The sequence below is a fragment of the Rhagoletis zephyria genome, unplaced genomic scaffold (genome assembly GCF_001687245.7).
Source record: "Rhagoletis zephyria isolate East Lansing unplaced genomic scaffold, Rhagoletis_zephyria_1.1 Rzeph_scaffold_09437, whole genome shotgun sequence".
Lineage (NCBI taxonomy): Eukaryota > Metazoa > Arthropoda > Insecta > Diptera > Tephritidae > Rhagoletis > Rhagoletis zephyria.
Genome location: NW_016166515.1, coordinates 1 through 14,787, shown reverse-complemented (window position 1 = coordinate 14,787; position 14,787 = coordinate 1). Strand labels below are relative to the sequence as shown.

Sequence of the window (14,787 nt, the reverse complement as noted above, 5' to 3'; positions counted from 1 at the left end):
TTTATTTCTTGCACAAGCGCAGTGCGACTTGCCTGCGCTACTTGCTTATAGCAACAAACCTTTAATAAAAAATTACTACCGTATTATATAGCATACAATATTGTATGTATACATACATACATATATTGCGATATTGAAAGTGTTTGTAATGAGAAAGTTCACGCTACAGAAAAAGGTAATTGTGGTGTTTTATCTAAGTTGTATACCGGTAGCGCCCAATAAATCTCGATCAATTATTCTTTCGGTAGGAAAAAATGAAAATGTTTCACATTGATTCGATCCGTTTTAGTGAGTTAAAAAAGAGGAACAGATTTGTATGAGATTTCTTTTCGTATAAATATGCTCTAATTATCGAGAAGTACGCCTTCCTGTTTTGCAAATATATTCTATCAGAAGTATATAAAATGTGGATATCTTTAAAACAGGAGCAGTTAGGATTTCAATTTAAGCGGATTCTTAACCTTAAGACATCAACAAATACAACCCTGCTTTCAGATTTTGTCGACATTTTTATGCAACCTATCTTCGCTTCCTGCCCACCGTGTTAATAGGCTACGGCTTCAAATATTTTTTGATTTCAAAAATAATAATAGGGGTATATTTTTTCGGCGAGATGTCATGACTCCCAAAACTAGTAGCATCACTTAATAGTAAGTCCTCAGTTCAAATAATTCGCGTTGAAAAGAGGAAAAAGCCTATAGTGAATTTCGCAAAAATGTTTTCAATCTCATAAATTGTTGATAATGACTTTTGTTAAAATTTCAAAATCAAAAGTTATCAAAACAAATTCTATGGGACTGAGAAATATTATTTTGTACTTTTTAGTCCATTTATAGAAGCGTGGTATACTAAAAAGTTTATTTTATTTTATTTATTTTTGAGATAAAACTGAAAAGAATAAAGGCTACCTTATTGGATTTCTCTTGAAAGAATCTTCCTATAATATTCGGGACAACCTAATGTACATACATACTTACTAGGTGCATGTACGTATGTATACGAACATATCCATGTACCTACATATGTATATGTATGTAAGTACCTTCACTGTTTGTTAGCTAGTTTGTATATATGTATGTACATATTTATTTATTTTTACATGCGGGTAAAAAAATATTTGTATTTGGAAAAAACTTTTTGATCTTTTAAAATCACGACTTTTTCACTTAGTGATGTGTGTATGTTTATGTGTTTGTTTTTATTTTGGCCTTTTTAACTCTTCCTTGTGCTTATTGTTGCTTTAAGACACACGATAACATCTTTTTGACTGAGCGCAAATTTAAATGGCTTTCAGTTTTTGTTTTTTCCAGTTACACGTTCGCTTTGCTGTTATTTCTTTAAAAGCTTTGTTGTTAGTTTTATTTTTTCGATTCTTCACTTTATTCGCAGCAAATTTAATCGGATTTACATAATATTTTTCACTAAAATTGTATACATCTGCCAGCGGAAATTTTTGATGGATTATTTTTCTACGCAAAAACAATACACAATATTAAAAAAATAAAAATTCCCGAAAAACAATCGGACAGGGGTCAGAATTCGTGAAATTATGTCTTAATTTTTGTCGCAAAGTAGAAAAAACGATTCAGTTTGACCTTAACAACTATTAATCAAATTTAGGTTTTTTTGTTTCTGTTTTTTTACCGAAGTTATTTCCAAGTGCAATAATCGATAACTTTTTAAACAAAATTCTGTAATTCTTTAAGAGATGAACCGATTTTAACGAAACTCTGGGATATTAAAGGGAAAAAATCTGACTTTAGATAGTGGATCTTAAATTTTTCGAAAATTAATTTTTTCATTATATTTAATACAATTATTTATGTATAAGCAATATATTTTTTTTCTGTTCTTCGCCTCATAAAAATCTCAAAATAATGTCATTTGACAACATAATTTCGAGGTATTCAAATCCACAAAAAAATTTGCGTGCCACGTTTACCTACTTGACAAATTATATTACTATAAATAATAAGTATGTGCATGTGTAAGCATCCAATTTTGTAAGCCATTTAACTGAAAATTATATAAATATTTGCATACTTCAAAAACCTCAAATGCAATGTACTTCAGTGAAACTTGCACATACATACATACAAACATAAAAGTTAAAAAAAAATTATTCGCCACCAGTAAAGCAATAAAGCAAAAATTTTATGAAATGCGCTTGCAGAGCTTGCTATGCAACGCCAGCAAATCAAATGCGTTGAGCGTTGAAGCAAGTTGTTTATTTAAGAAATTATGCTACTCCATAAATTGGCGAACTGCAGAAAAGCTTACCAAAGTGCGTTCCAAAAGATCAAGGAGAGCAGGAGAAATGCAGATAGAAATCTGCGCAAAATAAATAAGCCAGCCAGTTGATAAGTGGTTTTGACTGGTTGAATGAGTACTGCTCAGTGTGCAGTGAAGTGTTGAAAGTTTGCTGAAGTCATGACTTGAATGCAATTGCAACAGATTAAGTCATTTGAATATTTTTATAAGAGAGTACGTAGGTATGTCTTATCAATGAAAAGATGAGACACTATTCAATGGGGTATAACTTAAAATCTACACTAACTCAAAAAATAAATATACTACATACATACATACATACATTTAATAGACGTGGAAATCCGTTCAATGAGTACAGTACCGAAGTTCCATCAACCTCAGAGGGAGTCAGAATATTCGTACTAGTAGATGTATTATATGTATGCTTATTAGGGTGGCCCTTAAAAATATTAACAACGTACAAAATGAAGGCAAACACGAAAAGTTTCAAACTTTTACAAAAAAATTTATGGGCGCAGGGTTTGAAAAAATTGTATTTTCTTAAATCAAAAAATTCAAAACAAAATTTTACTTCGACCAGGTATAACGCAGGTCGGCCGCTGTGGTGTAGTGGTAAGCAGTGCGCGCTTCCACTCCGCAGCACCTGGGTTCAAACCCTGGTCAAAGCAACATCGCAAAAAATATAGAAATATGGTTTTTTCTTAACAGCGGTCGTCCCTCGGCAGGCAATGGCAAACCTCCGAGTGTATTTCTGCCATGAAAAACAGCTTCTCATAAAAATACAATCGCCGTTCGGAGTCGGCGTAAAACTGTAGGTCCCTCCGCTTTGTGTGACAACATCAAGGCGCACGCCACAAATTGGAGGAGAAGCTCGGCCAAAAACTAACATATGTGTAAGCGCCAATCTATTATTATATTAGGTATAACGCAGCGAGTTAATTCATTTATATTAATAAGCTGCTTAAATAGCATATTTGTCAAATTTAACAGATTTTAAAACAACATTTTGTCAAATTTTTACCATTAAAAAAAGTTTGTTTTTTTCAATTCCTGGTAGCAACTTACGAAATTTTTAAACTTTCGTAGATATCTCTATTTTGTACGAAGAACAAAATCAAATGGTGCCACAAAAAATCTAGATGATGATCTTTTTAAGTACCACCCTAATATATATCCAACGAAGTACTTCTAACAAAAATTAGTTGATCAAAACCTATCAAAAATTACAATCGTACAAAAATTACTTAATTTACTCATATCTACGCCTTGCTAAGCTTCTTCCTGTCCTCATATCACAATATACATACATACTATGTACAAATGAGTGTAGAACGTATGCATTTATGTATGTATGTACTGCCTACTTCTGACTATGATATGAAAATGCGCTTAATGCAAATTTTATTTTCCTGCTTTTCATAATGTGCTTGCCTACTAAGTTGCATAATAAACATGTAAAAGCTTTTGTCAAAAAGTACAAATATGTTTTTGACTTTACCCACATACGTATGTATGTATGTATTACTAACATAGATAGAGCTGGCTGCCATAACATATGCAAAGTAGTCAAATAGGAAACGGAAATGTGCAAACTCAACTCAAATAAGTAAGTATGCGCTTACAACCATATTCGCAAGCATAATCACAATGCCGAATGAGTTCCTTGTAAGTAAGCACTAATGGAGGTGATTTGTAGCTAGGAATTTATTTAGACTAATTCGAGATATGTTCTAAACTCAGGAAAACTCAGCCCTATCAATCAATTTTAGTATACAAAATATCATTCTAAATATTTTCTCAATGTAATTTTTTTCTTTTAAAACGCGATCTTTTTATTTATTTTTAACGCGATTAAGCACGCGAACGACGTTGAATTGAGCGGAAGAAGTTAACAAATTTTAGAAGTTACAAAATTTATTTAATCCAAGAGTTTAAGCCCTCAGAGAGACATACCTAGGATAGTGGTTTATCGGAGATTTCATACCTCTGTACAGCCAAAAGGTCAGCATCGCGCCAGAGCTTCCCTGCCTAGAGATCGATTCTTTATAGGGCATCTCAGAACTCTCATCAACACCTAGTAGCCCGGGGTCCCTAAATACCAAGACCGTAAAAGCCTACAAGGGCTGACCTCCAAATGTCCGCTGTCTGATTTCCATTGGGGTGCATTCTGTCTAGGATTTCCACCACATCTCAGTGTACAAGTAGATGGATGCGCAGTCCGCGCCTCAATTAAGCAAATTTCACCAAGTTACATCCATCTTTCTATTGGAGTTTTTGCTGTAGGTAGAATTTGTGAACGATTTTTTAATTTTAGGTTAAACACCTTTGGTTTAGGATTTACAGTTTAACTTGCATATGTATACGATTGAGCTGGTCATATCTTATCTAAGCAATAAGATCAATTTAACAAAATAAATAAAAATAAAGTAGGAGAATGAGAGTAAAAAAAAAAATGTTTTTAAGTCACGCAATAATAAGCCACTATACAATTACAGCCATTCTTAAATATATGTAATAATAATAGACTACTCGTCCCACCCTCCCCACTAATAAATGCGACAGCACATTGTTATGGAACTGGCGCCCACACCACTTATTTACTACAACCTAGCGCAGTGATGAATAAATTACAGAGATAATTGCCCTTTCGTATGTAAAAGATGACGAAAAGCCAAACCAAAAAAAACTCGAAAACAATGGGAATTGATGAGAAATTTGTATGACAGCAGTTGAACAAATGTCATGACGAGCTAAAGTTGATAAGAAAAAAATACATATATTACACTGTGCGACAATTTTATAACAATTCAAACCAGCCCGGACTTTGCTAATATTTTCTGAAAGTATAGATATCCAGTAATAAAACACTCGATGGCTTTGTGAAAGTAAGCTGGTATTTTTATTTTATGGCCTACTAAAGTTTTCATGTTTCCGCCCAAGTAGTTTAAAAAAAATTGAAAAAATTGTTAAAATAAATGTCAGAGCGAAATTAAAAGTTAAGACATATATAGTAAAATTTCATGGGAAATATTTTTGTAGAACATTTTAAACCCCTCAAAAAGCAGATTTAGAAGTTCGTTAGAGATTTGATTCTATTCTAGCGAATCATTCTTCGGAAAATTTTACTAGTGGTCTTCTCAGGCAAAAGCTTCGTACCATCAGCGTAAAAGTCTTTAAAACATTTAAATAAAAAATCAGCAAAAAAAATTGTTTTTGACAAATTTTTTTTTTTTAATTGAGTTTGGCTGTTGTTCCTTCAATCCGCTAACGACCTTCCAAATTTGCTTTTTGCGGGGCTTCTTGAAGTAAGGATCAAAACGACCATTTCAGGCGGGAGCTAGTGGGTTCAAATGTTCTACGAAAATATTGCGCATGAAATTTTACTATATACATACGTCTTAACCTTTAATTTCGCTCAGATATTTTTTTTAACCATTTTTCGACTTTTTTGAAAACTACTTAGGGTGAGACATAAAAATTTTAGTAGGCCACAAAATAAAAATACGGCTAACTTTTGCAAATCCATCGAGTGTTTTACTCTGGACAGGTTTACTTTCAGAACAAATATGTTAACAAAGCCCGGGCTGATTTCGGCTGTCGCCCAGTGTTATTCATAGTTAAAGCGCGTAGTGAGCGATGGCATAATTAGCTTTAATCAGCGGCTAGACAATGTATAGGTAATATAATTTGCTTCAGAACTTATGCTTACATAAATTTGTGCTATTCGGGCACTTAATTTCTTTATTACCAGTTTAAATTAAATGGGAAGTCACAAATAACTAAATACTACCTACGTATTGTAGTAATGCATATGTACATACATACTTATGTACATTATTAATCATACATACCCAGGAGAACTGGGTTCATCGCTCGATTAGTCCAGGAGCACTCCCTCGCCTGCGATTTGTCACCAATGCAGTCTATGCTTTACGTTAGGAACACAGCGGCTGCCATCAGAGACTACAGTGATCAGGCAGTGAAAAATCCCTCGAATATACCCCTTTTACCACTCTACATATAATTTAGCTTAGAGCCATACAATGTCGAGCTTATGTAAGCTTCTAGGGTTTCCATTTATTAAAAAAAAAATACAACCCTGTGGGACTTGACAATTTGACAGTAGATAAGACAAGTCATTTGTATTTTTTTTTCTATATTTTTAGCTAGACCTCTATCAACACATGGGTGAAAACTGCATTCAATTCCATGCATTAGTTTTCGACAGCCAGATAGACCGAAAGACAGACAAATATTCTAAAAATGGTTGATTTGGCTTCTGTTGCTCTAATAAAGACCCCGCACATAAATTTTTCTTTAATATCTATAATATAGAGACATCGGCCTATAACAATTTTACTATATCTACAGATTAGGTTTTAAGCAAAAGTTTAGCCAAATCAAAAGCCATATAGAAAAATATAAAAATAAAATGTAAAAAATTACAAACAGCAAAAAAACGCTTCCGTACGTGGCAATGCTCACACATAAACTGTGTTTCATAATGCCGTGACCAGGATTCGAACCTGGGTTACTACGGCCACAACGTAGGGTCCTAACCACTAGACGATCACGGCTACTGGAAGCTTACTATTGACTACAAACATTTGTTAATATGTTACATGCAGACATGACTAAATATATGTATGAGTCAATGAAAACTGAATGGTGTACGCATACAACACGGTTCAACATGTACATATATATGTATGTACATATTTAGGTATGTACCTCAAAATTGCTTTATTAGAAAAGTGAAAGGCAGTGGGCACACAGAAATACAAAAAAAAAATGTGGCGTGCTAAACATTTACTTAATACGAATATGAAGAAAAATAACTGCTGAGGTACAGTGGGCTATTGTGCTAAATACCTCAAAAAAACGAAATCGAAAAAGTATAAGTAGATACATATGTTTTATAATGCGAGAAAAATCTATAAAAGGATTTTAATATTTTTTATCAACACAAAAAAAAATTCAAATTCCAAAAAAATTTTCAAATCTCAATTCAAAATTGCTGTATCACATCACATTTTCGAAATATCCTTCGTTAAAAGTGCGAAAAACTCTCCCTAAGCTGATTTGAAACGTCTTGTAAAGCCATCATTACTTTATACTTTACCCAACATTAATTTTCCACTGGGTTTAAACTACACACGTAGTAAGTTGTATGAGAACGCGCCAGGTGTGATCAACGCGCAATTATTCAATAAATAAATATGCGTTAATTATCGAGTCAACTGCGGGAAATCGATTAAGTTTGACGAAATTGATTGTGGTGAATTACATAAATAAATTATGCACATTTGGGTAAATATGTTTGTTAGAGGTCCATAAACAATTGAAAGCATAATTACTTAAGTACCGAAAGCATAAATTTCAGGCTGAGAGAGCCGTTTTAGGTACTTAGCCACACCATCATTTTTTTACAATGGGTTAGAATTTACGAAATAAAAACAATTCTATGTTATTATTGGAAGTCTCGTGAAGAGAAGCAGAGTTTTCCGTTCGAAAAATTTTGATCTTCACGTATTCTATACCGTTTATACGAAAAAATTTTGTTTTCCCATTTAAAATACATGGAAAACTTTAAGCGCTTTAAGCGACTTCTAAATATGTTTTGATTTCGATATAAAATAAAGGTATATTTTTTCGGTATAGAACTATCCTACAGGTGAAAGCATTAAAATTCTGACGTAACTTTTTTTTGGACCACCCTAATGTGCATATGGATATAATTGATTTGTTGTTCAATTTGAATTTTGCCAATACAGCATTGTTTATCACATATTGGTTTGCTTCGCATATTTATTTACGAATATGAAGCCGAACGAGAAAACAAACACAGAGATGAAAACGAAGACGACAAAGCAAAAACCACTTATTCATGAAAATTCAATTCGTGAGACGAATTCTCTACCTCATGTGGGGATAGGAGTGAAAAAAAAAAATCAGGAAAAGTTAAAAAATAATTAAATAATTTCAACAGAAATCCCGGCACTTCCAATTAAGCTGCCTTGCATAATGTTAGAAAAAAACATTAAAATATCTGTGGTCATATGGAATAGTAAACTGAGTCGAGAGGCTGGCTTGAATTTCTCAAATAGGCCACGGGTTAAAATCCATCGGACGGTTTCAGTTTTCTTCAATGCGCGGAATTTTTTTCGGAAAGTTACGCCTAAACTATTTTTTTTTTTTTAATTTGCCATTTTTCCACGCTGCACCATTTTTTTCTCCAAAACTAGACCTGCTAGAAAAGTTTTTAAAATATTTTGAAATTAGCATAGAAAATGATGTCGGTTCCGTTTTCGGAACCCAAAATCTGTCAAAATTTTGTTAAATCGTGTTATTTGAAATAAAAAGAGTTTAAAAACTGCAGACTTGGAATTTTTCCAGTTAGCAGCTTTCTACGGTTCAGCTTAATACGATGTGGTAAGTTTAAAGAATCTTCGTGGTCCTCAAAATAAAACAATAAGATCGGTAAAACTGCGACAGTAACTGGCACTCCTAGCTGAGCTTTGAGGCTGCATTTGTTATACAAAAAAAAATTTGCTTTTAATATCTCCAATAGCTTTCTTTATTTTTTTTTCAAAGTAAACTTATAAATTTAAATAATACTTTGAATATTATATGCTTAGTTACTTCTTCTTGAAAAACGGAACATTGGATTTTTGAAAGTGGAAGTTGCCTGCCTGTAGAGTGGATTATTGTTCTGGAAATGGAAACGAAATTCATACCATAAACGCGATAATTAAGAGCAGTAATAGGATATTGAAATAAAGTCTCAAATCAAAATTAGGAATCAAAATCAAAATCACAATTCGCATAGCAAAAATGAGCTTCTCACCGTTTTCCATTCGGCCAACAACTTTTCCTTCTCGAAGCGCATATATTCGCGATGATCCTGTATTCTCGTTATTAGTTTCCACAAAAGTAGCGTGGCCAAACCAATGCCCAAAATAGCACCGGCGCCACCACATAAAATTCTTAAAATAGCCACCTTCAACCAACAGTCAGGCTCTCTTTGTGCGCGCACTTCATCTGTGCCGTCGTCCATTTCTTTGAATATAAAAGTGAATTTACATTTATTAACATCATCGTAGGCGGTGCATTTCTTTTCGCCCTTAATCAGTTCATATTTTTCAATAGCGTCGTTATCTAGCGAGGTCGTCTTCACACTCGTGCAGTTACCCAAACAGTCCTGCAAATTCTTAAACTTTCCCGATTTGTACATTTGGCATTGCACGCAATCTTGGAGTTTGTCGCAACGATTGGAACATGTCGGGCACAACTCGCAGTACTGGCCCGAAAAGTAACCCTGTGGCGTGGATTGGCATCTGCAATGGACAAATAAAAGTTAGTTTTTTTTAATTAAAGTTTCTTAATTCTTTCCAAATATAAAATTCCTTACTTGCATATGCCGCACTCACATGTTCCTTTGCCGGAACAAAGCTGGCCGCCACCAGCTGGTCTGCAGCTCTCTTTCGACAACTGACACTCGCAAGCAGCTCCCGCCCAACCCGTTTTACAAGCGCACTTTCCACATTCGCATGTGCCGTGCTCCGGACCAGAGCAAATTTTTTGTTCATGACGTTCACAAGAGAAATTGTCACATTGGCAATATTTTCCGGAAATAACTTCATTGGAATTGGCACGCTTATCGCATTGGCAAACGCCGCATGAGCACAGACCACGCCCACTACAGTCCACTTGCGTCGTATTATCGTGACAGAAGTGATTATTTTCACTCTTCGACGGCATAGTGTCACTAAGGCATTGGCAATTGGTACCAATAAACGTCTCATCGCATTCACAAACGCCACAAACAAGACTGCCGCGCGCGTTACACTGCTCACTGAGAGTTTTCCTTTGAGACTCGCACTCACAACCGCAAAGCATTTCGAGATCAATGATCAGGCTTTCATTTATACCGATCGGAGAGATTTGTATGACTTCTCGCCAATCGCGTGGATCAGATGGACATGAATTCAATTCGATATGAAGGGTAAATGTAATTTCATCGCCGACGCGTACATTGTCACATTTCGATGTTGGTATTTCGGGGCCATCTTTGCCACAAGCTGAATAGTAGCTAATCTTAACATGATGGGTGGCATTGTCTCGCATTTGTATAGTGGATGAAATTTTCTATAAAGGTGGGAAAAAAATATTTCTTGCAATGCACAGTGGTTGCTGCCATAGGCCAAAATTAAAAAAATGTATGTAAAAATTTTTGAACAAAAATAGGCTTTGCAATCAGTTTTTTGTCCAAACTTCATGTTGTGATATATTTTTTGTTTTAATTCTAACGGTTGTTTCTGAAAAAAGCAATAAAAGTGTCATCAATTGTTCATTTTATTTGTACAGCGTCAGCACGCTGAAAATTGAATTGGAATTAACGTAATTAAAATATTGTGAAAAGCCGAGTGAGTTAAAAATGAATATTGTACATAAAGGTATTGACCTTATTTCTACAATTAAACTTTTAGATAATTCGTGTTGTGATAGTTAGTTAGATAGTGAGTTGTATTTTTATTAAAAAAAAATTAACATTAAACAAACAAAAAAAAATAGTCGAAACTGATCACAACGTCGTGTCCCTATCATTTTTCACATGACTGTATGTGAGCGTGTCCAACCCCGCCCTCTTTTGCATATTACAGTTTTTACTTTTAACAGACCTTAGGGTAAAAATTTTATCCCGATATGTCCATTAAAAGTATTTTTGGCCGCTCTCCCCATATAAATGCAACCACTGTGCAATGCTAAGAAGGAACATTTAAAAAGAAAATACGATGCCAATTTAAAAAATCGTTGACGTTTTGAATTTCGCGCGCAGTAATTTAAAATGAAATATATTATTTCCGTCCCTCCCCTTTGTGTGACATCAAGGCACACGCCGCAAATTGGAGGAGAAGCTCGGCCAAACTCTGACATATGTGTAAGCGCCAATCTATTATTATTATTATTATATTATTGCCGTCAACTATCTTTGATTGAGTTGTGTTTGACCGCCTTTGAAAGCAGAAAACCTCGTGAATTTTAACGGAAATGGAAAAACGGGAATTTCGTGTACCGATTAAGCATTATTTTTTTAAGTAAAAAATCCTCTGCCGAAACTAAGAAAAGGCTTGATCAATTTCAATGATTAAAAGTGCTTAATTAAGTTCTATTGTGATTGTACCAGCACAAGTTGCTACGAACGTTCGAGTCAAATCCATGGAATGGGTCGACCAAAAACGCAACCATGTGACCACTTCGAAGGAGCCGAAAATTACCATCAAATTCATAAAAAATAAAGAAGACTTTAACTGCTTTACAATTCCAAAAATTTTTATGAAAATGTCACTTTATAAAGCGCTCTAAATTTATTTTGGTTTGTATGAATAAAACCATAAATCTCTGTCTGAGAACTAATTTGGTTCTAACCCTGTTTTCCTTTTTCAGAAAAAAAAACATTTGTTTTGAAGGTGTCAGTATTGCATCAGGGGCTCTCATGAACCTTATTCAAAAGATCCCTCATGTATCTGGCAGTTCTGCTATGTTTGGCCGTATAATTGGCTCCGTTCTAATTCGACGTCCCAAATTATCCTAGATTGTTTATTAGTCAGAATTTTAGCGTTAGAATTTATCACACGACGACCGCCGCAGGATTTCTAGGTTTTAAGTACAATGGCCAACTGTGTATGCTTGAGTGTAACGATGGTAAAAAAAATCGAAAAATCAATTGTATGATTAATCACAAGCAATTAATTATAATTGCAATTATTGAGAAATAATGGATTCATCGAATTTTTTAAGGGACAGTGAGCATTCACAAAAACACTTCCATAAAAATTTCTAATTCTCTTGTTAATTAGCGTTAAATAAAATAAAACGAGTATTTTTAGCGGCGATAATTATTTATTATTTAACCAAGTTTGCAAAAATAAAAGTTTTGTTGAGAGTTTTGCAGTTGAACGGTTGCAATTTCTCGATTCGATTAATAATCGGTTAATGAAACACAAAACTAGGATACAATTAAATCGTAAATTGGACAAAAATAGTCGATTAATTAATCAAATCATTAATCGCTGCCATCCCTACGTGAGTGCTTGGAATGTTATGTTTCCGTTCTACCACAATTTCATTGCACGCCATGTACTTCTTTGAATGGGATTTTTCGATCGTTTAAATTCTCACCCAAGGGAATATTCATGGTATGGATTTGCGAAAGCTTGAGTCCCTTTGATGAATTTTAAGTAGAGGCCAAGCGTAGTGCGTAGGCCACTCGGTCTGATTAGGGACAGCAGGGATACAGTCCTCCGCTCTAGTTGAAAACGAGTCCCTATTAGATAAATACATACCAAGCCACGTTTGCGGATTATATAAAAACGATTAAAACTTAAAAAAAAAAAATTACAATGAAATTCAATTTGATTTTAATTAGACCCACAGAGTGGAGTTGGATGTTTAACAAAAGTTTCTGTTTAGCATTTAATTGAATATAAAATTACATTTCTACTTCTCGTTTCTTTTTCTTAGATTTTGCTTTTTTAATTAAAAAAAAAAACTATATTAGTAAATTTTCGAATTTTCATAGTGTACTGATTTCACTCTTTTTCTTAAATTTAGCTTTTATTTTTATAAAAAAAAAACTATATTAATAAATTTTTGGTAGTAATGTAGTGGTGCGCGCGCTTCCATTTGAAATTTTTGGGCACCACTGGTCTAAATATAAAAAAATCTGTCCCACATTTGGATAGGATACATATATATATATATGTATTTCTGCGTTGACCTACCAAACTTTGTTCGGTTCGAGGCACTATACCATATAGTCGTCATATACCCGATCTGTTCGTAGTTTTTGATGTTATCGACTTAAAATTCGGGTTCTTTTCGCAATATGGGGTTCTGAGTTGACCTACAACATTTTTTTCTTTGAATTTAATGCCATACTAAATTTCTTCTACAACATCTTCTTCGACAACATCAAAAACATCATGTTCCTAAATGGAATCATTACTATGTTTTTAATGAATTGTAAAAACTTTTTAAAATATTTTTTAAACTATTTTCATAGGACCTACTTCCGCTACTACTTTTTTGAGAACCGTAAGCGGTCTTTAAATACTCGAAACCGCACATCACTAATACGTAAATATAACATAAATCATTTATACGCAATAAAGCATAACGTTTCTATAAGGTCAGCTACTATAACTTTCTTAGCAATTTACTGTGAAGCCTAATACAAATAGCTAAAACATCCATACATACCTTATATTCCTCGCGCACGAGATTCACAACATTCGACGAATCCGTTGTCAAAACTGCACAGGAAGATCCCTCAATATGATCGGATAGCCGCTTATATGTTTTAAAAACATCTTTAGTGACAGCAAATATGACATTTATAGAATTATCTTTGACTTTATGCCTTATCGCTTCAACACTTGGATAATCCAATATCTCCGCATGTGTATAATAACCTTCACTGTTCAGATGACACATTCCGTCATTTGGTACGATCAAGCCGGCAAGCTAAAAAAAATAATGATATGGATGTGTTAAGTATGAGTGTGTGCGTGTTTGGTTATCGTATTTAAAACTATATGTAGTTTGTCCTAGACCATCCGTCTATTTCCTCTAAAATAAAGGAAAATGTTTTTTTATTCCATAAGCGTTAAAATACTAGTGACCTACCAAATCGAGGATGCTCTATCTTTTGGTGATATTATCGACTTCCGGTTTCGACCAGAAGTTGGTTAAACTGAGCGGTAGTCCAGTTTTTTTAAAAGGGTATACATGTTATTACCACAGATTCGGTTTCTGCGGACAAAAATACATAACGTTTGCTGGAATTTTGTTTTTCTTCCGATTAAAATAATGCACATCCGGTCCGTTTAAACCACTCGAACCCGGTTGAAACCAGAAATCGGTAATACGACCAAAAGATAATTTATCCTCGACTTGTTAATTCATGTTTCGTTCGTTTTTGCTTTTCCAATAAAAAGGTTTTCACTCATTTAAAAAGACCAAGACGAGTTGAAGCTCGAAGCTTTTTTTATTGATCGAAAACGTACTTCCCAAAAAAATAAAAAATCAAGCAAAAGGTACGTATTTTTATCCTCAGGATCCGAACATGTAGTAAAAACATACATGTCTAATTTAAAAAATTGACTTTCGGTCAGTTTAACCCACTTCTGTATATGTACGCTAGTTATTTATTTATGTGTGAACGAAATTTCTAATATTTATTGTACCTATTTACAGGAATCTGTAATAGCATCAATTTTATGTAATAACATGAAAAATATTTCACTCGTCTTAAAAACGGACGTCATTGTAGCCTTAAACCTTGATGGTTCACATGGAAAAATTGGGCTAAAAAAATTTCCAAACTTTTATACCGTGTTGACAGGTAAAACGCAAAATTTTATTATAATAAATTATGATTTCTTTTTAGTTTAAATGAAATTTTTTTTTTTAAATTTTCAGGAGCCGTTGCCAAGTTACCATTCAAGGGATCGA

At 33.8% G+C, this 14,787-nt stretch overlaps 1 protein-coding gene and 1 non-coding gene across 2 annotated transcripts; both read right to left on the bottom strand.

The window, feature by feature from the left end:
• Positions 1 to 6,776: 6,776 nt before the first annotated feature.
• On the bottom strand, positions 6,777 to 6,848 carry TRNAH-GUG (transfer RNA histidin (anticodon GUG)). The gene has a single exon. It is a non-coding gene; the product is annotated as a tRNA-His (tRNA).
• Positions 6,849 to 8,834: 1,986 nt separating this feature from the next.
• On the bottom strand, positions 8,835 to 14,417 carry LOC108375790 (integrin beta-PS-like). The gene is made up of 5 exons (XM_017631941.1): positions 14,340 to 14,417; positions 13,534 to 13,797; positions 9,683 to 10,419; positions 9,119 to 9,608; positions 8,835 to 8,983 (listed from the first exon to the last, which is right to left on the bottom strand). Exons 1-5 carry the CDS (start codon positions 14,415 to 14,417, stop codon positions 8,906 to 8,908), a joined length of 1,647 nt encoding a protein of 548 aa, XP_017487430.1. The 3' UTR covers positions 8,835 to 8,905.
• Positions 14,418 to 14,787: the final 370 nt, after the last annotated feature.